The sequence below is a fragment of the Dermacentor silvarum genome, chromosome 3, assembly GCF_013339745.2.
Source record: "Dermacentor silvarum isolate Dsil-2018 chromosome 3, BIME_Dsil_1.4, whole genome shotgun sequence".
NCBI classification, from domain to species: Eukaryota; Metazoa; Arthropoda; class Arachnida; order Ixodida; family Ixodidae; genus Dermacentor; species Dermacentor silvarum.
The window spans coordinates 221,442,258-221,466,658 of NC_051156.1; the positions used below are offsets into that span (position 1 = coordinate 221,442,258).

A 24,401-nucleotide genomic window follows, 5' to 3' on the forward strand; every position below is an offset into this window, starting at 1 on the left:
CGGCGCTTTGAGTTACCCGCCGTCTATCCATTTTTCTTTAGTCGCTTTCTCTCTGTCAATTTATTCCTCGTCTGACGTCTTCTTAGGGGCACGCAAACGGAGCGGTAAAGGATTGCTATGCACGGAAGAGAGAAAAGAGAACAAAGAGACGGGCGGGTGTCTAGATAGAGAGTGATAAGAAGTGAGAATATATTTATAGACATATATTTTTTAGAAAGAAAGAAGAGAGTAGTAACGCGCAGTTCTCGCGTAAATGAGGTGGGCTCCGTGCGGGCACCCAGCCAGCAGTCGACAGAGCGCGTCGCGTCGTTCGCGCGTGTAGTAAACGCGCGCTGCGCACAACGCGATGGTTTCTTCGCTCGGCGAGCGCGGCACGCCTCTTGTCTTTTCTTCGCGTCTCTTTTAACCTCGCCGAACCCCGCAGCTGCCTCATTCGGGGCGTCATTTTTCTTCGCGTCAGGGACGTTCGCGACTTGCCACCGCGCCGCAGAGGAGCAGCCAGCGCCCGAACGCTGCGACTCGTCGTTTGTTTTTCCCGCCCAAAAATATTTCTCACCGCGCGGCCGCTTGCGCCTTCTTTTCGTCTCGGCACCAGAGAACAATGCTTCATGCCGTCTAAAACAGCAAAGCCAGCTCGGCGCGGAGGCAGTGAGCGTTTCTGCCCCCGCGTGTGGAGTAGTAGGGCGGGCGTAATAAGTTATGAGGGGCACGCGTTGGAGGCTCGAGAGGACTCCCGCAGCTGGATGCTACGCGAACTTTGCGGTTGCGACTCTCCCTCTCTCTCTCTCTTCTTTCTTTCTTTTTTAAGAGGCTGTAAAGACAAATGAATAGTCGCAACATCTTTGGGATTTTTGTTTTAAGAAACGTTCGCATATGTGGCTTGCGGCCAAGTAAATTAGGGCTGCCTGGCAAGATGCAAATTTATGTGCAACTTTCGAGTGCATGCAGGCGCCGAGTGTTCCTCCTGGGGCCATTGCCATGAAGCCACGCGTCGAGCTCGCTAGAAGAAGGGGATGACAGTTTTTGATACGCTCCTTAGATTAACTTTGTTGCTGGCAAGTGCGACCGAGTCTCGGCTTGAATAACATCGGTAAGAAACAATGGTTAATATATGACGGCGCCATAAACTTAGCAAGAAAGACAGGTCGGTGAACGAAGCTCTGAACTTGACGTTCCGTGTTTCCGATACATCGCGCTCTGTTTATGCATATTGTATAGCAGGCTATGCCTGAACTATGCAATATTTTTTTTCCTTCGAATATTTTTCTTTCCTGCCTTTCTTTTAGGTTTTTTTTCGTTGTTTTTTCTATCTTTTTACGTTCCTTAGTCGAAAGGGTTTCTTTTTCATGATTGTGGTGGCTGGCTCTTCGGTGGCCTATATTCCCAGGATCTCATTCCCTGTTACATTAGATTTATATACCTGTATATGCGCTATCCACACGTTTTCGTTGTGCCAAACAAAGAAATGAATAACCCACCACCGTTAGAACGTAGACGGGTGCGCATAGTCTAGCGGTGACGCAGTTGACGCCATTACTGACCGGCTTGAATGATGACTTCTTTGTTTATCACATCTCGTTTTTCCGGCTCCACTTTGGAGGTCAGCTAGGGCTTTGTACAGCTGCGGTGGTAAAGAGTCGGTAGCAACGCAGCCTGCCTAGGAATCCCCGAAGCAATCGTGTGACCAGGGCGTCGGTGGTGAATTATCAGTAAGAACAGCCAGCAAATAGACCCGTGGTGCTTGCGAAGGACAGTGTGAGAACTCGCTTAAACACTTTAAACAATATCTCCGTTGTAACGATTGTTCAGATGTGGCATACGTCTTCGAAGGAATTCGTGTTCGTCCTTATGCTTTCTATTCCCACTTTCGTTTGCCTTCTCCCCTTCCTCAGTGTTGGGCAGCAAAGTGGATGTTTCTCTTCTGGTTAACCTTTCTGCCGTTCACACCTGATTTCTCCCTCTCTCTTTCTCATTATATTTAAAATCACCTTATCGCTGCATTCAGCAGCTTATCTCGTCATTGTGTTTAAAATACCACGTTGACTGAACTCTTTGTGACACTTTAGTTGTAGGAAAATACTATTTTTGGTTCTCTGTCTACACAGAAGATAAAGAACAAAAAATCACCAGAAGTATGAACTAGACTTCTTTAATTTTGTTAAGCCACTACAAGAAATCATCTCTGCGCTTCTCCCTTTAAGTTAACAACAAGAAATTCTATTGTATATGTTAGGGCGCTCCAGTGTCAGCTTAAAGTGCTACAAAACTAAATCTGCCTTCCTCTCGCAGCAATTAGGCTAATTATGAAATTTCATTATGTTTCAGAGGGAAAGAAAAATAAGGCTCACCTATTTAAAATTGCACTTGTATGGGAAATAAGTAACAATACGTGTGAGCGTAGGAATTGAGAGCGTTGCTATTAACTTAAGCGCTCCTATGATGCTTGTAAAACAAGTTTAAATTAGTGGTGCTCCCTCTCCGGGCGAGGCATTTTTAATGACTTTTTTTTTACAACTGCCACCTGCAAGAAACAATAAACATGACTGGCACTTATCCAGAAACGTTTAAATGTAGGAAGCATTGACTATTCTCCGGCAAGCTTGGATCTTTGCGAAAGTTAACTCTCTAAGTGGTGGTGAAACGGTACAGCGTCCGCCTCGTATGCGGAAGGTACTGGGCTTGAATCCTGATGCCGCCAGAAACCCACCGGTTTTTTCTAATGTAGCACAACCTGGCGCTCGGTTATTTATATGGGTTCTCATCTCAAAAGGGGGGCCCTATATAGATTGACGAGGGTCTCTGGTTGCATCTTGTCTCCACTACAGTTTTGGCGAAATAGTCAAGTATTCGCCGCTCCTGTGGGAGGCAGACGAGAGTTGCCGCCAGGTACCTTCTGGTAAAATAGGTACAAGCGCGGTCCCGGCCTGGTGCTCGGCAACTACGTGAGTTCCGGACGCTTGGAAGAAGAGCCACTTATTGGAAATTTGTCGGCATGGGACCGCCAGATTCCTTTCATTTTATTACAGCGAAGCTGTCTATGGCTAGGATCCGGGATTTTATAGCGTCCGCACGGAAACACTCTCCCTTAAAAAAAGTGAGAGTGAAAGGGCCAACGACAAAAGCAAACGCATATGGCCGCTCACGTCGGAGCTCGGTTTAACGGCCACTTGTGTCTAAGACGATGGGTCTCTGTGAATGTATGACGTAGTGCGTGACGTAGTTTGCGCCTGATAATGCGACCAAGGGGAAATTTTGGTACCATTTCGCTCCACCGTTGCTATGGGAAGGCCACGCGTGATCCGTACGCCTGAAGAGCAGCGTATCTACGAGAGCAGCGTCGACGTCGTGCCAACCCGGCGGCCCGAGAAGAAGAGCGCGCCCGCGATGTGGTACGTAAGCCACGAGCAAGAGCCATATATCGACGCCGAGAATGCCGCAAAGAGACGTCGACGCCACAAGGGCACGGTGCCGGGATTCGACGGCGCCTACGCAAGGTTCCAAAGAGACTTTCTCGATCGCAACTTCGAATCAAGCTGCCAAATATGTGATCGCCTATCGTTCGATAACGACCTCTCGGAAATCAACGGCGTACGGTCGGAAGAGTGACGGCAGAAGGTCGTGGATGTGCTGACGCGGTGCCTTCCCGGCGAGAACGATGGGGTTTGGCAACCGCGCGAAGGCGCTCGTGCCACTGCTCGCGCGTTCGTCGTCGTCGTCTTCTTCCACAGCTGGCTCTGTTGCCGCTGATAATGCCAACGTAGAATTTCACTTCTCTTCTCTTCTCTTCTATCGTCGCAAGGGGGAGGCCGCGTTTACGGGTGCATGAGCCATTCCTTAAGGGGGTATGAGCCATTCATTTTCTTACGCGACGGACAGATTTAATAACAGAGGTGATAGGCGAATGTGTGTGCGTACCTATCGTCACGATGACCACCGATCAGGACAATAAGCATGTTCGTACCTTTGTTCAAAATTTTGTGTCACCTCTGTGTCGTGCGCTAAACAGCTTCGCTGGTCATCCACCTTCACAGAGGGGAATGGCTCATTAATTTTTTTTCTGCAAGCCTTTTTTCCAAGGCTCCTTTTCTTCCCCAGCAAAGCTTCTGCAGCAAAACTTTATTTTCAGCAAAGTTAACCTTGCTGAAAAAAAAATTAATTGCGAGTCTTCAGGAGCTACCACTAGGATGACTAGCTTCGCAAAATTAGAGAATGACTAGCTTCGCACACTCCAGATTTGTGACATTGTGAAGGAACTTACGAAAATAACTATAGAACAAAAAATCCGGAGGACGCAACATTCATATGGGGATGGTTTACTAGCGGAGTTGTTTAGCTTGCATACATGGGCTGCATACATTATGACATCGTACATTTTTTTGTACGGCACCACAATATGCCGACACAAGCGCCGCCGCGGTCGGCGCAGTTTTCTCATTTACCTACCGCAACCGCTGCTGCAGCCGTGCGGGTGCGACTGTTTTCACAACAAATCCGTGCAGGTTCGGGGCCTCGCGTCGATGACGTATCACCATTTTCTTTCTTTTTTTTTCGACGAAGACGACGACGCTCGAACGCAATCTTGTGGTTCGCATGAATGCATGCTCCGGAAGCGTTGCTGTATGGCCTAAGTATTAGCATATCAAAAGGCACATCTTCACATTTCACAAACAGAGAGGAAGAAAAAAAGAAAATGGTGATACGTCATCAAGGCGAGGCCCCGCCCCTGCACGGATTTGCTGTGAAAACAGTCGCACCCCAGCCGCGCTGGCACCTCCCGCGCGCGTGACGTTATAACAACAGAAGTCAGGCCACGTGCCCACGCCACACTCTTCACCCTCTCCCCCTAGTTACCTGCCTTCATTGCTGCAGTGCCGTAGCCACACTTTTCCCTCTCTCCCCTACCGGTATCCATTGCAGCAGCGCCGGCACCTCCGGCGCGCGTGACGTTGTAACCACAGAAGCGCAGGCCACGTGCACAGGCGCCGTCGCCACACTCTTTCCCCTCTCCCCCTAGCTACCTGCCTTCATTGCTGCAGTGCCGTAGCCACACTTTTCCCTCTCTCCCCTACCCGTATCCATTGCAGCAGCGCCGGCACCTCCGGCGCGCGTGACGTTATAACCACAGAAGCGCAGGCCACGTGCACAGGCGCCGTCGCCACACTCTTTCCCCTCTCCCCCTAGCTACCTGCCTTCATTGCTGCAGTGCCGTCGCCACACTTTTCCCTCTCTCCCCTACCCGTATCCATTGCAGCAGCGCCGGCACCTCCGGCGCGCGTGACGTTGTAACCACAGAAGCGCAGGCCACGTGCACAGGCGCCGTCGCCACACTCTTTCCCCTCTCCCCCTAGCTACCTGCCTTCATTGCTGCAGTGCCGTAGCCACACTTTTCCCTCTCTCCCCTACCCGTATCCATTGCAGCAGCGCCGGCACCTCCGGCGCGCGTGACGTTGTAACCACAGAAGCGCAGGCCACGTGCACAGGCGCCGTCGCCACACTCTTTCCCCTCTCCCCCTAGCTACCTGCCTTCATTGCTGCAGTGCCGTAGCCACACTTTTCCCTCTCTCCCCTACCCGTATCCATTGCAGCAGCGCCGGCACCTCCGGCGCGCGTGACGTTATAACCACAGAAGCGCAGGCCACGTGCACAGGCGCCGTCGCCACACTCTTTCCCCCTCTCCCCCTAGCTACCTGCCTTCATTGCTGCAGTGCCGTAGCCACACTTTTCCCTCTCTCCCCTACCCGTATCCATTGCAGCAGCGCCGGCACCTCCGGCGCGCGTGACGTTGTAACCACAGAAGCGCAGGCCACGTGCACAGGCGCCGTCGCCACACTCTTTCCCCTCTCCCCCTAGCTACCTGCCTTCATTGCTGCAGTGCCGTAGCCACACTTTTCCCTCTCTCCCCTACCCGTATCCATTGCAGCAGCGCCGGCACCTCCGGCGCGCGTGACGTTGTAACCACAGAAGCGCAGGCCACGTGCACAGGCGCCGTCGCCACACTCTTTCCCCTCTCCCCCTAGCTACCTGCCTTCATTGCTGCAGTGCCGTAGCCACACTTTTCCCTCTCTCCCCTACCCGTATCCATTGCAGCAGCGCCGGCACCTCCGGCGCGCGTGACGTTGTAACCACAGAAGCGCAGGCCACGTGCACAGGCGCCGTCGCCACACTCTTTCCCCTCTCCCCCTAGCTACCTGCCTTCATTGCTGCAGTGCCGTAGCCACACTTTTCCCTCTCTCCCCTACCCGTATCCATTGCAGCAGCGCCGGCACCTCCGGCGCGCGTGACGTTGTAACCACAGAAGCGCAGGCCACGTGCACAGGCGCCGTCGCCACACTCTTTCCCCTCTCCCCCTAGCTACCTGCCTTCATTGCTGCAGTGCCGTAGCCACACTTTTCCCTCTCTCCCCTACCGGTATCCATTGCAGCAGCGCCGGCACCTCCGGCGCGCGTGACGTTGTAACCACAGAAGCGCAGGCCACGTGCACAGGCGCCGTCGCCACACTCTTTCCCCTCTCCCCCTAGCTACCTGCCTTCATTGCTGCAGTGCCGTAGCCACACTTTTCCCTCTCTCCCCTACCGGTATCCATTGCAGCAGCGCCGGCACCTCCGGCGCGCGTGACGTTGTAACCACAGAAGCGCAGGCCACGTGCACAGGCGCCGTCGCCACACTCTTTCCCCTCTCCCCCTAGCTACCTGCCTTCATTGCTGCAGTGCCGTCGCCACACTTTTCCCTCTCTCCCCTAGCCGTCTCTATTGCAGCAGCACCGGCACCTCCGGCGCGCGTGACGATATATATATATATATATATATATATATATATATCGTCACCTCCGTCACCTATATCGTCACCTATATATATATATATATATATATATATATATATATATATATATATATATAACCACAGAAGCGCAGGCCACGTGCATAGCGCCGTCGCCACACTCTTTCCCCATCTCCCCCTACCCATCTTCATTGCTGCAGCTCTGTCGCCGCACTATTTCCCCCTCTCCTCACGAACGCGCGTGATGTTATAACCACAGAAGCGCAGGCTACGTGCACAATCCCGTCCAATCGTATCATCTCCATCCTGTCCACGCGCCGTGATACGGACATAAGCTGCCCAGGGTAGCCTCTCGGGTAACGCAGGCCGGCGATGCATTCGGGAGCTAGAGGTAAACAGCTTCGCTGTAAGAATATTTTTAGTTTTAACGCGCACCTAAATCTACGTTCACTGGCATTTCTGCATTTCATCCCCATTGAAATGCCGCCTCCGTGGCCGGGATCGAACCCGCCACCTCGAGCTCGGCAGGGCAACGCCATAGCGACTCGGCTATATACCACAGCGGATGTAGTCAACTAGATGTAGACCGGTGCGTTACAGTGAATAAGTGGCTGAGTGGGGGCCGAATATTTTTCTGCCTTTTGGGTAACACCAGAATAAAATGAGGAAAGAATGAAAGCGTGCAGTGATGTGGGATCATGTGTGACTAAATGTAGATAGAATATGATACAGCAGATTTAACAGGTCAGCGCCTTGTCGTCACGTGACATAAGCTGGAAAACAGAGTTGTTGTCAACGAACATGCACACACACTACGGTGTACGTGCGAGTGCTATTGACGTGCCCTATATATACTCACCGGCTGCTCCGGGATGGCCCGGCGCTCCTTTTTTCCCACGTGTTCCTGGGACTCCTGAAGGGGAAAAAAAGAAATGAAACAAAAACGGTACAAGAAGCTCGGTGAGTCACGAAACTTGAATAGGTGACCCGTAAAACGAGCAATCGCAGGGAATTGTGGGGCGCGCCGTCTGCTAGCAGCTTCCGGTTCGACGGACGACGGGGCGGCATCGGCGGCATCCCCGGCGCACGTATTTTTCTACGCAGTTTCAACTGTCACTCGTGCGAAGTTTTCAGTCCACTTTGTCGACCAGCAATGTCGTACCATTCATGCAGCTGATTTCTAGGTTTCAGTTCACTCTGGGCGCGACGATGACGAGCCAAGAAAGACAAGGATACGTTTTTATTCGTAAACAAACTCTGGTTTTCGTTTCGGCCGCCGTTTTTTGTTTCTGCCAGGTTTAGCTCTACGACATTTGCCGCTGCTTGGACGCACCGTCACTGACTTCTCCGCCTGCGGGTCAGTCAGACAGATGAAAAAGCTATCTTTATCCGATAATTTATCAAGTGTACAGAAGCATTATACTTAGAAAATGGGGTGCTGAGACGATGGCTATACAACAGCCTGGTAAGTACTGCCCTGTGATCGTCGCTGCAACCGATATCGTCGGTAACGGCGCAGCTAGCGTAATTAGAAAATGAAGTGCTGAAAATGTTTGAAAACTGCGCCCTGTCAACGGCATTTCTTGGTCGAAACTCGAGGTTCACTTGAAGTGGTACGTATAGTTAGACGTTTTCGCTTTTTTGTCAACAAGATGGGGAAAATGTCCGTATCGCCGACATATTACGGCTGCGCACTACCTCTGTTTATGTTCAAGGAACTAAGGTGGGCTATTGGTTACGAGTATTATGTACTATCGCGATCAAAAGAAACGCGAACATCGGAGCGCGTGGCCCAAGCATAACTGAAGGTCCAGCCATCCCCATCGACAGGCGCGCGCGTCCGGTTTGATCGCGCTGTGCTATGATGCACCCCTCTATACTGCGATATTTTGTCTCTTTTCTGCTTCTATTTTATTTCAAAACAAGAAAAGGTGACAGCGCAGTAATGATGGCAGCGCAAACTGTTGTACTATTGCGATGACAAGAAACGCGAACAACTGAAAACGTGGCTTTTGGCACATGTAGTCAGCGCAGCCTAGCGTCGGTCCGCTATTGTGAGGAAGTGTGTACAATTCCGATTTGCTTTGGCTGTCTCTAGGCGAATCTGTGCTTTCAGTCGGTGCCACCATAGCGCTAGAATCTTGTAGCGGCTAGTAGCGGCTATATAGGGACTTTAGTAGCGGCTAAACGGCTGGCGCTATCGCACCGCGTATGCGTTCCGAGTGTAAGACATGACTGGCAGATTATAAGCATTCCTTGTCGATATCGCAGTATAGGGGGTGTATGATCGCGCAGCGCGATTAAAACCCTTAATGTAAAAAGTAGCGTCACGCTTTGAAGAATGCCGCCTGCTCCTCGCACGCACTGTCCGAGGCCGTCGCCGCAGTCGGTATTGGTCCTAATAGCATCACGTGGGCCGTCGTGCCGCCGGGCGCTCCGGGCGCTGGCTGAGTTTGTTCACGATCGCGTTCCATCGCCATTTTCGCCTGATAAGCGTCTACCGACTGGCGAGGAGCACATGTTGGCGCCCTTGCTCTTCCGTGTTGCTTTGGTTTGCGAACGCCTGGAACCATGTTATGCGGCAAGTGCGACGTCGCTTCACGGCAATTTCCATCATCATGACCTGCTGCGCTATCGGATGCCAAATTAGTTCCAGCAAAGGCAAGAAGCTTAATCTTTTTGTACGCAACAGGCTTGCATTCGCGGGCACGCGAAAGTGCGTGTGAAAACGTGATTACGAAACTTTTACGATTCGGCTCAATCCTTTTGACATTGGAGGCTCGAGCATGAAAACTCAGCTTAGGAGCGCAGCTCTGCCTTTTGTGGTTACTTACTAGCTTTCTTTAGAGCGAATAGCTTTGTTTGCCTCTTTTGTTCTTGTTCGTCGTTGCACCCGGTGGATTTGCGATACAAAGGCACCGATGAAAAGCGTGCTCTCCCGAAACCGAGTTACGGGGTGCGTTCGTCGCCGAACGACAGCATCATAGGTCTTTGAGACGTACTACGGGCTAATTCGCGTGAGCTTTAAAGTGTGTGAAGGTTACGATGCGGGGGTGGAGCACTCACAAAGAAAACATACGGTGGCCCGCTCGTTCACTGGCTGGTTTAGTCGTCGTTAATCTAGTCGTTTGCTCGTTCGTTTAGTCGTTATCTTGCTTGTTCGTTCAACTATTAGTTCTTACGGCCGATATGTGTCTGAGACGCACTTGCTGGTGCGTCCGTGCCCTCCGCCATCCTTTGAGCGTCATAGCTTATACGCGCTGCGAATTCAAGTGTCAAGGATGGAGCGGATTATTTAGCTTACTGAGGGTTTGCTGGAGGCCAGGATGTTGGCATTCGATCGTAAACGTGTTATTTACCACCATTCGCAACAAGATCTTGCGACACGCCCTTCATAAATGTAGTGCACGCGATACATTCGGAATCGTCATGGTACGGCGTTAGCGCTCGTTTAGATATTTATAAAAATAGTTATCGAAACAGGAAAAACAATCTGCCATCACTGAATTTGTATATATTGTCACGTAGTAGTTGTGGTGAAGAAAACAGTCTCAAAACTATGAATGACGAAACGGACTTTTTATTGGGCGAACCTGTGCCCACAAAAGCAAGTTGCACTCGAAGCACAACGATAGCGGCGAACACAGTCGGCGATCATCGAAATCTGATCAGCGGCGAAACGCGTCGGCTTTTCTACACGAGTCATCGAAGGTTCCAGAGTAATCCCTGGTGCCCTCGTGTCTTCCAGAAAGTACTAGACAGTTCGCGTCGCTCATACAATCAGATTACATAAGCGTCGGTGACAACAGACAACCGATAGAAGCATCGACAACGTTCGAGAAACTTTCGATACATGCAGGCGCGTCCTGCGCCGAGCGATAATGTTAAACATTTGTTAGCCGATGAACAGCGGTCACCGGTGAAATATAAAAAAGTGCACGTATATATATATATATATATATATATATATATATATATATATATATATATATATATATATATATAACCCTCCACATAGTTACTCGGAGCTAGAACGCGACCGCCTAAAGCGCACGGCATTTCTATGCCTGCATTCACTCTGCGAAAGGTCGTCTGCTACGCTCAAGCGGTGTAGGCGGCGCCAGGGTCGAGGAAGGAGCGCGCAAGAGAGGAGAAACGAGGAGGGAAGGAGGAGGTGGAGAGTGGCGTTACTTTTTATATAGAGGGGTTTTAAGCGCGATCAAACCGGACGTGCGCGCCTGTCAATGGTGATCATTGGACGGCGCGCACTATAGCTTCAGATATGCTTCGGCCACACGCTCCACTGATCGCGTTTCTTTTCATCGCCATAGTATGTATCTCGCTGTGCCCCGTTTAATTTTGCGCCGTAAAACCATGTTTCATAATACCTCTATATGTGCATGCCAGTCCTGAAATAGTTAATGTTGCTTGAGTCAATGTTAGAGAAAGAAATATCTTGGGGAATAATTCCGTGTCGGCCCTTATACAGCTCATCGCCGCCTGATAAGTGGCACTGTACGTTCATTTTCTTTTCGTTCACTGATGGTTCAGTTTTGGAAGTGGCAGCCATGAATATAATGCTTGGTGCACAGCTGACTCAGCAAGCGATGCTGCAAGGCAGGTGTTACATGAGTTTACTTTTAACGCTTGAATTTGAGCGACCAACGGCTGAACCGCCGACCATGCTTTTGCCTAGGCGCCTGCAAACGGGTAATCTTCGAGTGTGACAAAGCCGGACTGGAAGCGCATCAATAGGTTCAACGGCGAAGCGGTGGCGGCGGCTGCGCTTCCTCGAACCGGAAACAGCGAGCAGACGGCGCATCCCAGAATCCCTCGCTCTCTTACGGGTCACCTATTTTACACCCTCCACCTCCACCACTCCGGTTTTTACTCCTGCTTTATCTCTCAGCTAATCACGACAAATATTCCTATGCAGGTTCAAACATAACGTCACTTTGTATATTTCTCATTTCCAGCGTCTGTCTCATGACGTAGCACTCTGCATTCACTTACAACTCAAAGAAGCTATCCCGTGTGCATGCACCTCTAGCGCCAAGCCCGTGTCCTTCATTAGGTTTTATGCGAACAGCTTCCAACTTTCCTACTCGTCGCCTACGTGAATCACTCTATGCAAGACAACTAAACGTGTGCATTGAAGAAAAGCAACTGTCACTTGCTTTCGGGAGAACTCTTGCTCTAAAAGCACCTTATTCTATAAAGGCCATATTTTTATGTTTTTATAGGTACGCAGTGTTCTTGGCCTTAAAGAGTGGGAAGTGCCGCGATGTTTTAACTTATTGGTTACCTTTAGTTAGGTCTGAATGTAGCATCAATGCTATCGTTTAGTCATGTTAAGCGTGTTACACGCAGCTTAATCTGACACATGCCGCCAGAGTGAGATATTTTTACTCCTGTGAATTTTACTCCGTTTGATGTGCACATTAGGCCTCATATAAGCTATTTGGGGGAAAGTTACCATTATTTAGGACAGGAAATGAAACCTGCCCAAAGGAATTAGAAAATATTTGCCGTTATGAAAACCAGCGTGCTTGCAGAGTATGTTCAAGATGCTTACCGGAAAATAATTTATAGTATGTATGACCGTGTTTTGCATCCTGTTGCAACAATACAAAGAATTGCGCACCAGTAACTGCGATTGAAATGTGCTCCATTTAGGCGTATCACGTAAGATCCGCTCAATACGCAGCGAATTCTGAGTCGTTAATAAATCTTAAAGCGTTTACTGTTACGCGAGCACAATTTTCGACGTAAAATTGGTTTCGTCGACAGGTTGTAAGGAATTTAGGCTGCAGACGGACTCTTTGAGAGCGGCGTAACTTCTTAATGACCCCCTGAACTCCCAGGAGAAGGGCATTTTCTCCCACTGCTCTTCCAATCTGTCTTGAATTTCTCTTTACGTCAAATTTATGAGCCACACACTGTGAATTTTTAAATAGCCCTGCTTCTTTAACTCCTGCTTCACATGTGATTAAAAAAAACGCACTCAGAAATACGGCCCTAAATTGGAAATGATTTCTGTTTTCTCTGTATGTATTGACAGTCAAAGCTGTTTTCTACCTTAGAGTTGCCAATTACAAACAGCTAGAGGAAATAATTACTGCGGCAAAGTTTTTGATGCCCGAATGTGTGTACACACAAGTCCTACTCACCTGGTGGCCCGGGCAACCCTGGAGGACCACGTGGTCCCGGCATTCCAGGAATACCTGCGAATAAAATGAATGATGAATAATCTGCGCTGCAAGCAGAGCAATTAGACCTCCGTGAAAAATGGGTTCGGCAGATAACGTATACGAAATTCAGCAGGGTTTTTGCAACCGTGGCTATATTCCCATTTATCCGGCTCGTGGCTATACGACGGAACAAAAGCGTTACTCCTTAAATACCAACAGTAGTTGTCGCTCAGCACCTACGGCGTTCAGCTGCTCGCGGAAATTGAACTCTCAGGGATAGGGTCGTGAGCTCTACTCCCGAGAGGAGCGGTGACCACGTTCTTACGATGTTTGCAAAGAAAAAAAAAACTGCATTGGAAATTCAATCAAGTCTCGATCCGGATTGAATTTCTTGATCGCGATCGACAATGATCCTGCTACGCTGTCCAATAATCTGGATCGAGTTAGGGCAAGCTCAAGCGCACCCGTTAGTAGATCCAAAGCGCTTATCAAATGAATGAGATCTTGGGACATTGCCTCGCTTATCGCAGCTACAAAAGGCCACAAAAGCGCTGCGGCGATTTTTAAAAACTACAGGATTGAGTGACCGTCTGTGATCAGGACTAAATCACTGTCAGTGATATAGAGCAGAAAACTGTTACGACGTCAACGATATCCACGGTGGACTTTCTCTTCTTCTCCTAATCTTTCCGTTCCCTTTTCCCTTCTCTCAGTGTAGGGTAGCAAACCGGGCTCAGTTAATTCGTTTGTCATTGTGCGGTAAGGCTCTGCTGATCGTCTGCAATTCTCCGAACTACATGGTTGTCAGCCTACGATTGCGATCAGGAGGCTCGATCGCGATGCACGGCTCGCGATTGTCTGGATCTAGATCTAGCAAGATCGCAATCGAAAGCGACCATGTAGCAGCACTCGATCCGAATCGAGCTCAATCCGAATCGGGCCCGATCGCTATCGAAGGTGACCATGTGGCACTGGCATAAAACAAGTATATATATATAAGATCAACTGCTTTACATTTTTCATTGTGCCACTGTGCTACACAGCGTGTAAGGCGCGATGGATCAGCTGATACGGCGCCTTGTTGTTATAACGACATCCCGAGTTCGACTACTAGCAGGGGTGGCCATTGTCAAGCAGGGTGCACACAAAAGCGGGTGTGCACCTTTACTAATGCGCCTCAAAAAGCACAGCCTGCGGTCGAAAAAATCCGGCGCTCTCGCAGCGTACAATGCAGCTTCGAGGCGTGAACCCAAATGTTTAATACTGGGTGTCTCAAAAAAAGTGAGAAATATAAATCTTATTGTTTTATTTGCCTTTTCCTGGCACAAAACGGACCCATGTCTGCGAGAATTGGCGGTGAAACCATGGTACCTAAAGTGATACTTTAATATCACTGTGGTTTGGGCGGGAAGCTTGTCCTTATTTCCTCCAGTAAGAAGTAATCTTTCTTTACCCGAATAATTCTCAGAGTTTCAGAAACATATCTTACCGTCCTCACCTGAGTCAGCGTTCATCATTAGAATGCTTTTAATGACTTCCTTTAAAGAAGGTCGGAAAAGTGTGTCAGGCTGCCCGCTACTCGCAGTCAAAGCGAAAACCAAACGAACCTTTCTTCAAGCCTTGCTATTGCACTAACGAACTACGACTGCAGTCGACGTCTTTCCACCAGAACACAAAATATTCAGGCAATTTAATTGCTATGTATGCGCGTTTACATCGTACGGTATTTTCGCGTTGTTAACGTACGTTCCAATTTCTCGTTCTTGAGGCTACCTCAATCGAACTCCCGGTCGGCTCATTTCACTTTTTTTTTCAGCTTAGCGAAGCAAGTCAAAAACAAACTTCAATCACCTGCGTTGGGTCACAGAGATCTTCAAAATTTCATTTCCTTGCGGAAAACGAAAACATTGGCTTGCTCGTCGGTTAGTCTGAGAGACAATGCTTGTGTGAAGCGTCAGCCACGCGGACTCCGAACCTCGCACACGCAGTGCGAGGTTCAATCGTCCTTGAATGTGCATCACGTCGTGTGGGCGTTCTGTAGACTTACGTGTGAACGTTTGTACATGCTCGGCCGTTTTGTTCTCGAACTGATCTATCCACGCGGCATGAGCTTTGAAAGCCATACCGGTGCGAACATGCAACGACCGCATCTATCTTACGTCAACATTCACCAACTGTGGAGTACTAGAATATTGCCCAACATCGACGGCATGCGGGAGATGCGTGCGCATGCTTATTCACAACGCGCCGCGCCCGCCTTGACAGCCTGTTGGGACATTGTTTGCTAAACCAGCGAACCGAAACATTTTCCAACACCCGTATAGCGCAAGATCCAGTGGGCTTTTGTTTCACGCTGCTTCGAGCGATGACGGGAGAACTTGCGAGCGCGCCAACGTTCTCAAGCCGGTGAAGCGAAACACTCGCCGGAGCGAACATGACGCAATGTAGCGTCATGTTTATGGTTGACGCGACGACAGGCGGCGAAACGGCGAACGCATCAACATTCACTGCGACCGTTGTGTTCTTATCGCGAAGGAACACTAACATACGGGAGAGTGCGGTCTGACGCGCTGGCACCTAGGCATCACCAGCGCATGACTGCACAGCGATTAACAGCGGCGCAACGCCACTGAGATTTTAATGTCGTTTGACAAACGCTACTCGTATACTGCCGCAGAATAACCTGGTGGGGATGAGCCGCGCCACTGTTGTTGCATCCCGGTAAGCTTTGGCTCCGGTGTATAAGCATGCTTTTCGCAACGTTTCGTCCCGCAAGTTTCTGCGAGTGCCAGAGCGGGCCGGCCGACGTCACCGACGGCGTCGACTGCGGAAACGGAGGGAAGCGAACGCTCTCGTCGGCGCACTGGTGGCCTCGTTCGTGGCGTGCTTAGCGGAATCTTGTTAGGCTGCGCAGCATGAGGCAGTGCCAACAGCGCACCCCTCGCGCACTCCTCAATCATGGCTTCCGCGCGCGCCGTCGCCGCCGCGCTTTGCAAACAAGCCACCGGCTTCCCGCTGACAATTATTTATTTCCCTCAGGGAGCCCGCGCTGCCTGCTGCTCGCTTCGTTAGGTGCCACTCCGTGCACCGGCCCGATTAGGGATGCCCCGGATTCGGGCGGCTTGGGACCCCCGCGGGAGACCGCGCAGCCGAGGCCGCGCCAATGCTCGCCTCCGCCTCGTCCGTCGCCCGCTCCGTTTCTTCCCCTTTGCCTTACTTCCCCTGTTCCACTATTTACACGTTCCCTCCCTCAAAGCCGGTTCCTCCTCCTCCTATCGGTCCCGTTCTCCTTATCAAACAATTCAGCGCACGCCACGGTAAATTCATGACTGACTGTTCGCTAACGATGGCCGTATAGCGTGGTGCAACAGTTCAGTTTGAGGGGTACAGCGCGTGACTTGCCAAGGACGAAGTCGCAGTGCCCCGTTCTTTACAGCTGTGTTTCACGGCGCTTTCTTTTTCTTTTCTTGCCTCCTTAAAAAAATTCCTGTTTAATGCCATTTTCATTCATGTCAGTGTAATTTCCCGAAGACAGTCGTTCTCAAAGTTGCAAATGTCGCTTATTTCATAATCCCCACAAAGGTCTTCGGAGTAATTTTTCGAGTTTAATTGTTGAAGTTTTTAAAGAAAAAAAAGGCACCATCAGGCGCCATGCTGGGACCCTAAAGATTGACAGTGTGGTATATTTGAGAGTGCACAAGGGTTAGGGTTACTTACAGTGGATAACCTGCGATGAAGGGAAAATAATATGTTGCGCGCCCTGGTTATTTTCCTGAATACAGCCTGTATTTCTGAATGAACTTTGCTTCTTGTTTTGCAACGTGATCTGAATCGATGGGGAGAACGTGGTTTATGTAGATGAGTCATCGTAAGTTTCTAAAAAGATGATTGGCTAGATATTTTTATCGACTATACTCGGGATATGGGCGCGTCTGTGTATACCTGCTGATACCTGTGACATTCCTCAGGGACACCCGCATGTCACAAGAACAACGCACAATTTAATCAGCACCTTACGGCTAGACTCACCACTGCCATTGAAAGTGAATCGCAAAATAAATTACTCCCTACGTGAAGATTTTGCGGGTTATTGAAGATACAGGGCTACTTGAATTAGCAACGGTGCTCCATATTGAACAGCAGCTTTTTTATTTTATTTTGTCATTGCAAGTCAAATGGGTTGCGATAATATGTTGAATCTGAGAGTGACACCTTGCAAAAATAAGAGCTGGAGTTTTTCACTTATCAATTGATTTCCCGCCATTAGGTTTTCCATGGCATTCCAACATCCGTCTTTGTTCGACAAGTATACCGTGAATTTGTTCAGCAGCCTTGATATAAGTACGACACCAATCACCCAGAGCGCGAGTGTTATGTGTATTTACCTATTTATTGCATGTATTTGTTGCGCGCATTTGTGATTTTGCCCTGGAAAGTTTGGAGTTATAGCGCGGCGGTCATCTTAGCATTGCTTGTGGAAGTAGCCGAGTGTGACCTCAGGAGGTCTCGTTATTTGTCATTTGCTGACAATGCAAGGACTGTATCGGAAAGTCTATACTCGCCTTTAGCATGACGTGTGGGTATTATATTCCGAAAATCTGTTGAGTTCACAGCTTAATTCTTTAACTTTAACGCTCCCTCCTGACCCTCGATATGTGCTCACTGCCCCAGTATCTTGTGCAACTGAAGCACGGCCATACATACATTCACGCGTCTCAACCGAGCACTTCCTGCTTCAATTTTGTTTTTGTAGCGGCTAACACGGCCTCTCATTTCACTGTTGCAGTGTAGCATCGAGTTCATCCCTGGAGACAATTCGCAGCCTTTGCTAAGTTCATCCCATCGACTTTGCTGCGCACCGCTGCGCCTCTTGGCCGGACTGTTTTCCGAGTCGTTAGTCGAGCTCCTTGAACTGTTTACTCCCACATTACGCTCGCCAACAGCAAATTATGGTAGGACGCCCCAGTGGCTGGAAGCAAGGAGTGGTCACGGCTCGGCTGTGCCTAATTGAAACGAGCTCTTCTTTAGCTAAATTATCGATGGACGTGCGGCTTTTGAGCCTTATACAGGGTGTCCCAACAATCATGCACCAAGAGTTAAAAATATGCAAATGCCACGTAGCTGGACAGAACCAAGGTAACGTAGTTTGCCGTCGCTTGGAGTTACTCAGCTTATTTTTTGCATTCCGGCTAATGACATGATTAGTCTTATTTCATTAATCAACTTCTAAAATATTATACTTAGATGAAACGCGTCAACAAGAAAATTGTTGAGCAACCTGAGAAACTCCCGATACAGCTTTCGGTTGCTTAATACGTGCTACATAAAAGTGTTTTTTCGAGCGTGAAAGAAGCCCCCGAACACACGCAAATTGCCTCGAGCGGCCAGTCGCGCGGCAATTTTGCGTGTACTCGCGGGCTTCTTTGACGCTCTGAAAAACACTTTTATGTAGCACGTATTGAGCAACCGAAAGCCGTATCGGTCATCTAATGAATAACATTAGATGCCCCAAGGCCGCCTTAGCAGAATCTAATTAGGCGTGCGTACTTTCTGAAGTCAGACGTAGATGACTAAGACGAGGATGGATAGTGTCACGCTGTACCTTGTATCGCATACACAGCGCGAAATAAGCACTTTAGTTAGGTTGCTATCACCTCAGTATTGTGCTTTTTTCTGTCAAAGCTAGAAATTAAAATCTCATTTTTACACCATGCGAGTCAACGGAAAAACTCACGATCACGGACAGGGCCAACTATCACGGAGGTAATTGAACCGAACGTCTAATGACAACACCTCCTATCAAATTCATGTGAGCGCGCCGAGCCTCTTAGAACACGGTAATGTGCTATCCGCTACCGCGACGCACCATCTGCGCATGAAGCATGGCTGCTGAGCATGCTTAGATGCGCATCGCGAGTCACGACTATAATACCGCCTACAGCTGTGCTAGAGAGAGAGAAACGGGGTGGGAAAGGCAAGGAGGTTAACCCGAAATGATTCTGGTCTGCTATACCCTACATTGGGGGAAGGGTAAGGGGAAATGAAAGACGGAATGAATAGCGGAGAGAAAAATCAGTCACACAAAAAAATAAAAATAATAAAAAATGTGCCATTATAGTATATTGCCAAATGTGCAGTATTTACACTAATAGTTTTTGAATTGAAGCGTGTGCGCCGGCATGTTAAGTAAGAAGCCTCCCGGAACCAACAGTGCCAGAGAAGTTAAATCAAGTAGCGGCACGCAGAGCAGAGCTTCGAGAAGCAATTACGCCGAATTGATGCCAGCAGAGTTAGACAAACGAAAATGGCTGACGAGAAAATGGCTTGATTAGTTTAAGAGATAGCAGAAGGACGTGCTCGAACTAAAATGCGAGCGCTAATGAAATCAGGAAAAGAAATAACACGGTTTGCAATTAGTCTTTCCGCGCGTTTCGCTTCCCTCCGCTGCGGCCAAGCGAAGCTTAACGTTGCTGCCGCTGATTGAGCGGGCAATCTTAAGTTTATCGCGGAGATCTGCGTGGCTAGGGACAGCCTATTCATATTCATGAGCTCTGGCTTAATTTGATTCTCCAAGAGCAAGAAACAGTATGGCACTTGCTTTATGGATTGGGGACGCCGCTTCAAAAGAAAGTGAAAAAAAAAAAAAAACTGTTCTCTTGCAAGAGCAGACACGTGCGGGCAAGAGCTTGCGGCGGCGCAACCAAGCTGACTTTTCTCTCGAGCACCGCTGTTTCCGTCATACGTACAACAAGCTACTTTATCTCCCAAGCTCAGAGTGCGTGGCTGTGCTCAGATAAAGAAAAACAAACGAAGTTCTTGCCGAAATTAAATTTCCTTTTTTTTCCTCTTCGAAATCTTTTTCTTTCTTTTTTTTTTGTATACGCCAGCTTAAGCTGCCTCAGCGGGAGCCATGGTTTTGTGGGAGCGACGTAAAGCCAGTGGGAAGCTTAAGAAAATGCCGTCATGAATAAAACGCCATCTTGATCTAAGGAACTGCTGCCCAACGTTAGCCGCGTTTGTTGCATTCTTGGAGAGTTTAGGTATTGCTTTATTTTAAGCGGCCGCATAATTGCATGATAAAGTTGTGAGCGGGAAGCTTTTATTAAGTTAGCGCAGAATGTTGAGCAATCCCTGCATTCCAAATATTTCTAAAGGAAAAAAAAATGTGGTGGGCAGAAAGAACACGTTTAGCATAAACTTTTGCTATAGATTTAAAAGACATGTTTGCGGGTTTGTGCCACTAGTCGCTTTTTAGAATTTCCTTTAATATGCAAATTGCAAGAATTGTATCATTCCAGCACTTGCATCTGTTAAATGGCCCACTTATTATACTCTTGTGAAGGGGATTTTTTTTTTTTTTTTTGCAAATTCAAAAAACTGCGTTCAGCGTCAGCGGCTGAATCGTACACCACGCTATACAAGACTTTATCAAGGGAGAAGTGCCGCATTGGTTCAACGACTTTGGCCCGGTTCCAGGTCACGGCGGCTTCATTTTGACGCTGGCCTTACGTGTAAATCCCGTGCACTGAGATATTCGGTGAAAGTCGAAGAAACGCAGCTGGGCAAATTTAATCCGGACGTCCGTCTGTATTGCAGAGTGACAAAAAGGAAGCGAAGGCAAGGAAGTTGAGCAAACCCTTCCCTAGGACATGGTTCACAAACCACGCACTTGTGTCGCTGGGGTGTAAAAGCCGGTCTGTCATTAGCCATAAAAAGGAACCAAAGGAACGAAAATGGAAAGATGTACACACTGTGGGGACCCCTTGGACTCCCTTCTCCAGTTCGCGCGCGACTTGGGTCATTCGCCCGTGCGATCGCTGGGGACATCCTGTTCCAGCCTCATTGGACAGCGTACATTCCCCGTGGCCGCCATGGTGCCGGCGCGACGCGGAGCCTGCTGCTTGCGCGCGCGGCTCACGTTACGCCGTGCGCCGCGCGTACGAACAGTGCCTGAGGAGCGGGCCCCTCTCGTCCTCTCTTCGGCAACTCCGGCGCCTTCGCCCGGCAGATTCACTTTCGGTGCTCTTGGCTGTCGGACGTGCGGACTCACTTGGTCCCGCGCCCCTCTGAGCAAGGCGGCCCCCATTGCGTGGCGCACCTAGCTCGGAAGAGCCTGCGTGGCGGAGCAGACTTCCCGGGAGCTCTCACCCGTAGTCTGCGACTGTCACCTTAGTGCCGCAACCCCTGTCTTGTACACTCATTTTTTACCTAACAGGGAATAAACCCCCATTCGTTTGTGCCACGGCTGGAGTCGTGTCTACGCCTTGCCGGTGAGTCAGCGATCCCGCCGCGGCGCCCCTTTTGCGTGCGCTGCGGAGTGGGGACGAGCTATGTGCCTCCTTGGACCTTAGCTAGCCGGGACCGCGGGTACGGTAGCCCGAACTCCCACAACACTCACAGTCACATACGTCACGTGGTATGAGTGATTGTAAAGTTTTCTTCGTGTGCGTTCGGTTTAAAACGCGTATGTTGAAGCAAGCCTTAACCCTCTAAGAATGACAACGTTATTGTTCAAGATAAACAAAGTATGCGCAAAAGTGCATCACGACTCTAGATCGCTTAGCAGGCGCAACCGTCCCTCCGCTGTAGCAGTGGCCGCCTGCTCTTTGGACGTGCCTTGCCTTCCTGCGAGGGTGAGTCGGTGATGTGCGAGACGCAACGTAACGAACGACGACAGTGTGCAATGACGTAATGCTAACTTGATCGCCTGTGCTGACCCGCCCCCTCGCCTCTTCCCTGTTTCCTTCCTGTCCGCGTCCACCTTCTCTCCCCGTTGTCTTAGACGACTACCCACAACACCAAGAGCCCTTGAGTGATTTGTATAATGCTATCGCATTAAATCTTCTTTCTGGGGTTCTGATTATGAGGCACGCCGTAGTGGAGGGCTCCGGATTAATTTCGACCACCTGGGGTTCTTTAACGTGCACTACAACGCAAGCACACGGGCGTTTTTGCATTTCGCCTCCATCGAAATGCGGCCGCCGGGGCCGGGATTCGATCCCGCGACCTCGTGCTCAGCAGCGCAACGCCCTAGCTGACTGAGCCACCCCGGCGGGTAAATATCGCATTAAATGTATTGAGTACATAACGTATGTAAATATCAACGCATTAGCAAACCAGGCGCCAAACAGTTTGTGCGCACTATACACAGTACGAGTAATTAGGTACAAGGCGAAAATTCTGCATGCATTGCAATGGCTGTACATCTACGTTCAAGGACGCAACATAGTGCATAATTGGCCGAGTATACAAGGTGTTGCACGCATAGTAATATGCCTAATGGAGCGCATCGTAATGAAGAGGCAATGCTGGGCCAAAGCCAAGTGGGAGCCCACATACACAAAGCATTTCGTATGCGAAGATGGTTATTAACGTTCGTAAAGTATAGTCGCGTATTTTTTATTGTTTTGTTATTGTTAAGTGTTTAGCCGACTGCTCTCTTACTATTAATGAGCCGATCTGTTCAGATGCCCACGCTGTCAGAATGTTTCTCCTGCGACAAAATAATGGGGCGAAGGGACTGGCGCCCTGCTTGAGAAGAGAGTAGGGTCACTGACCGTCGGTTCCATTTAGACCCGGTCTTCCGGGTATCCCAGGTGTCCCGTGGTGCCCGTCGCGTCCGGGCAGCCCGTCGACACCGTCCCGGCCCGGAACGCCGTCCAGGCCTGGCTCGCCGGGAAGACCGTCGCGTCCATCCAGACCAGGTGAGCCTGATGAACCCGATTCACCTGCAAATGATTAATAACGTGGTCGCCAAATTAACTATGTGCACTTACCTGGAAATACTGCACAACGCATGACTTAATGCACATAGTGAACAGAATTAGTTAGATTGATTAGAGAAGAAACGCGTGTGGGCTGTGTAAGAACAATGAAGTGGACTTGATAAAGAAATGCAATTGGCAATCGACGTGCTGTCAACAATGACAAAATAGTAGATGTCAAAATAATTAAAACGTATTCAGGAGGGACAGGAAATGACACGAAGAGGTGGAGTTAAGCGAACTGCAGGTACAGAGTGGCCAAGGCTGGTGAGGGATAACGGTAATCAACACGCACTGGAGGAGGTTCTAGGCCTGCAGGAGGCTTTTGTTTCGTCTGGTGATGATGAATCACGTCCAGGTGGGATCCATTCCTCACACCGATTTTAAAGAAAGACGGGATTTGTGTCAGGTGCTTTTGAAATATATATTGCTACGTGCGTTCGTCCAGCTTAAAAGATGAACACGGTAGCCCGACGAACAAGAACTGGCCGCCTGGCTAGAGCCTGCCAGCTATAGGACATTATCATAGGGATGTTGGTGCAGCTGTTGTGAGGTTTATAATTGAATCGGCGCGATTTACTTGCTAAATTTTTAAATTTTCTCTGACTTCTTTCTTTTTATGTATTCAAACTTTCTCAATAGGGTTTTTATATTTTTTTAGACTAGACAAATTATTTCTTTAACTCACGCGATTCTTGGCCAGTACCCCATTGCCCGTATGATCCATTCTTTGAGGCAACTGCTGGAAAAACGCCCCCATCGCTCGTCAGCCCAAAAAGCGGTGAAGGCACTTTTGCATCTTGATGACGACGGGCTTGTGTGACAAATAGTGCAATACCGTCGCGTCATTTCCTTATTTACTTCCCTCCCCTCTCTCCCTGTCATCTTTGTGTTCCCCTTACCAATTCCCCGGGTGTAGGGTAGCCAACTGGACGTTATTCTGGTTAACTTCCCTGCCTTCTGCCTTTTTCTTTCTTCCTCTTCCTTCCTTGGAGACAAAAAAACAACAACAAACAAACTTGTTTGGCGAGTGCTGCCTTGCTTTTGTAAATATATTCTCTCCAATACAATTACTGCTTCTTTCGCGTAACATTTTGGTGGAGGTACGCGTTCCCCGTCCTCGCCACGGAGCTCCGCAGTGGCCGCACTGACCAGTTATCGGCCATGGCTATCGGTAACGACACACCGTCTCCGCGCACGACTGCGGCCCCAGCAACAACGTCACGCTTTCCCATCCCCACCATTCTGGCACATTTGCCGTCCAATATAATTTTGACGTTGAGGACAACATTAACAAGCGTGTTAGCCAGAACATCGGGTGGGACCGTACCAGAATGCTTGCGAATTCGATCTTCTACTTGGGCGGAACACGGCGCGAACGCGCTCGTGCCACTGCTCGCGCGTTTGTCGTCGTCGTCTTCTTCCACAGCTGGCTCCATTGCCGCTCATCTTTCCAGCGTAGAATTTCACTTCTCTTGTGTCGTCGTAATGGAGAGGCCACGTTTACGGGGGTATGAGCCATTGCTTAAGGGAGCATTATCCATTCATTGTCTTGCGTAACGGACAGACTTAATAATAGAGGTGATACGCGAATGTGTGTGCGTACCTGTCGTCACGATGACCACCGACCAGGACAATAAATATGTTCGAACAGTGCCGGAAGTACGCC

The 24,401-nt window shown here is 49.4% G+C and overlaps 1 protein-coding gene across 2 annotated transcripts in view; it reads right to left on the reverse strand.

Annotated features, from left to right (window-relative positions):
* Positions 1–24,401, reverse strand: part of LOC119446731 (uncharacterized) — a 141,344-nt gene that overhangs the window by 20,093 nt on the left and 96,850 nt on the right. For both annotated transcript variants that reach the window (XM_049664345.1, XM_037711255.2), the window contains exons 4-6: positions 22,526–22,696; positions 12,948–13,001; positions 7,637–7,690 (exon numbers count right to left, since the gene is read on the reverse strand). In XM_049664345.1, the coding sequence (XP_049520302.1) occupies positions 7,637–7,690; positions 12,948–13,001; positions 22,526–22,696 (279 nt within the window). The remainder of the gene's footprint in view (positions 1–7,636; positions 7,691–12,947; positions 13,002–22,525; positions 22,697–24,401) is intronic.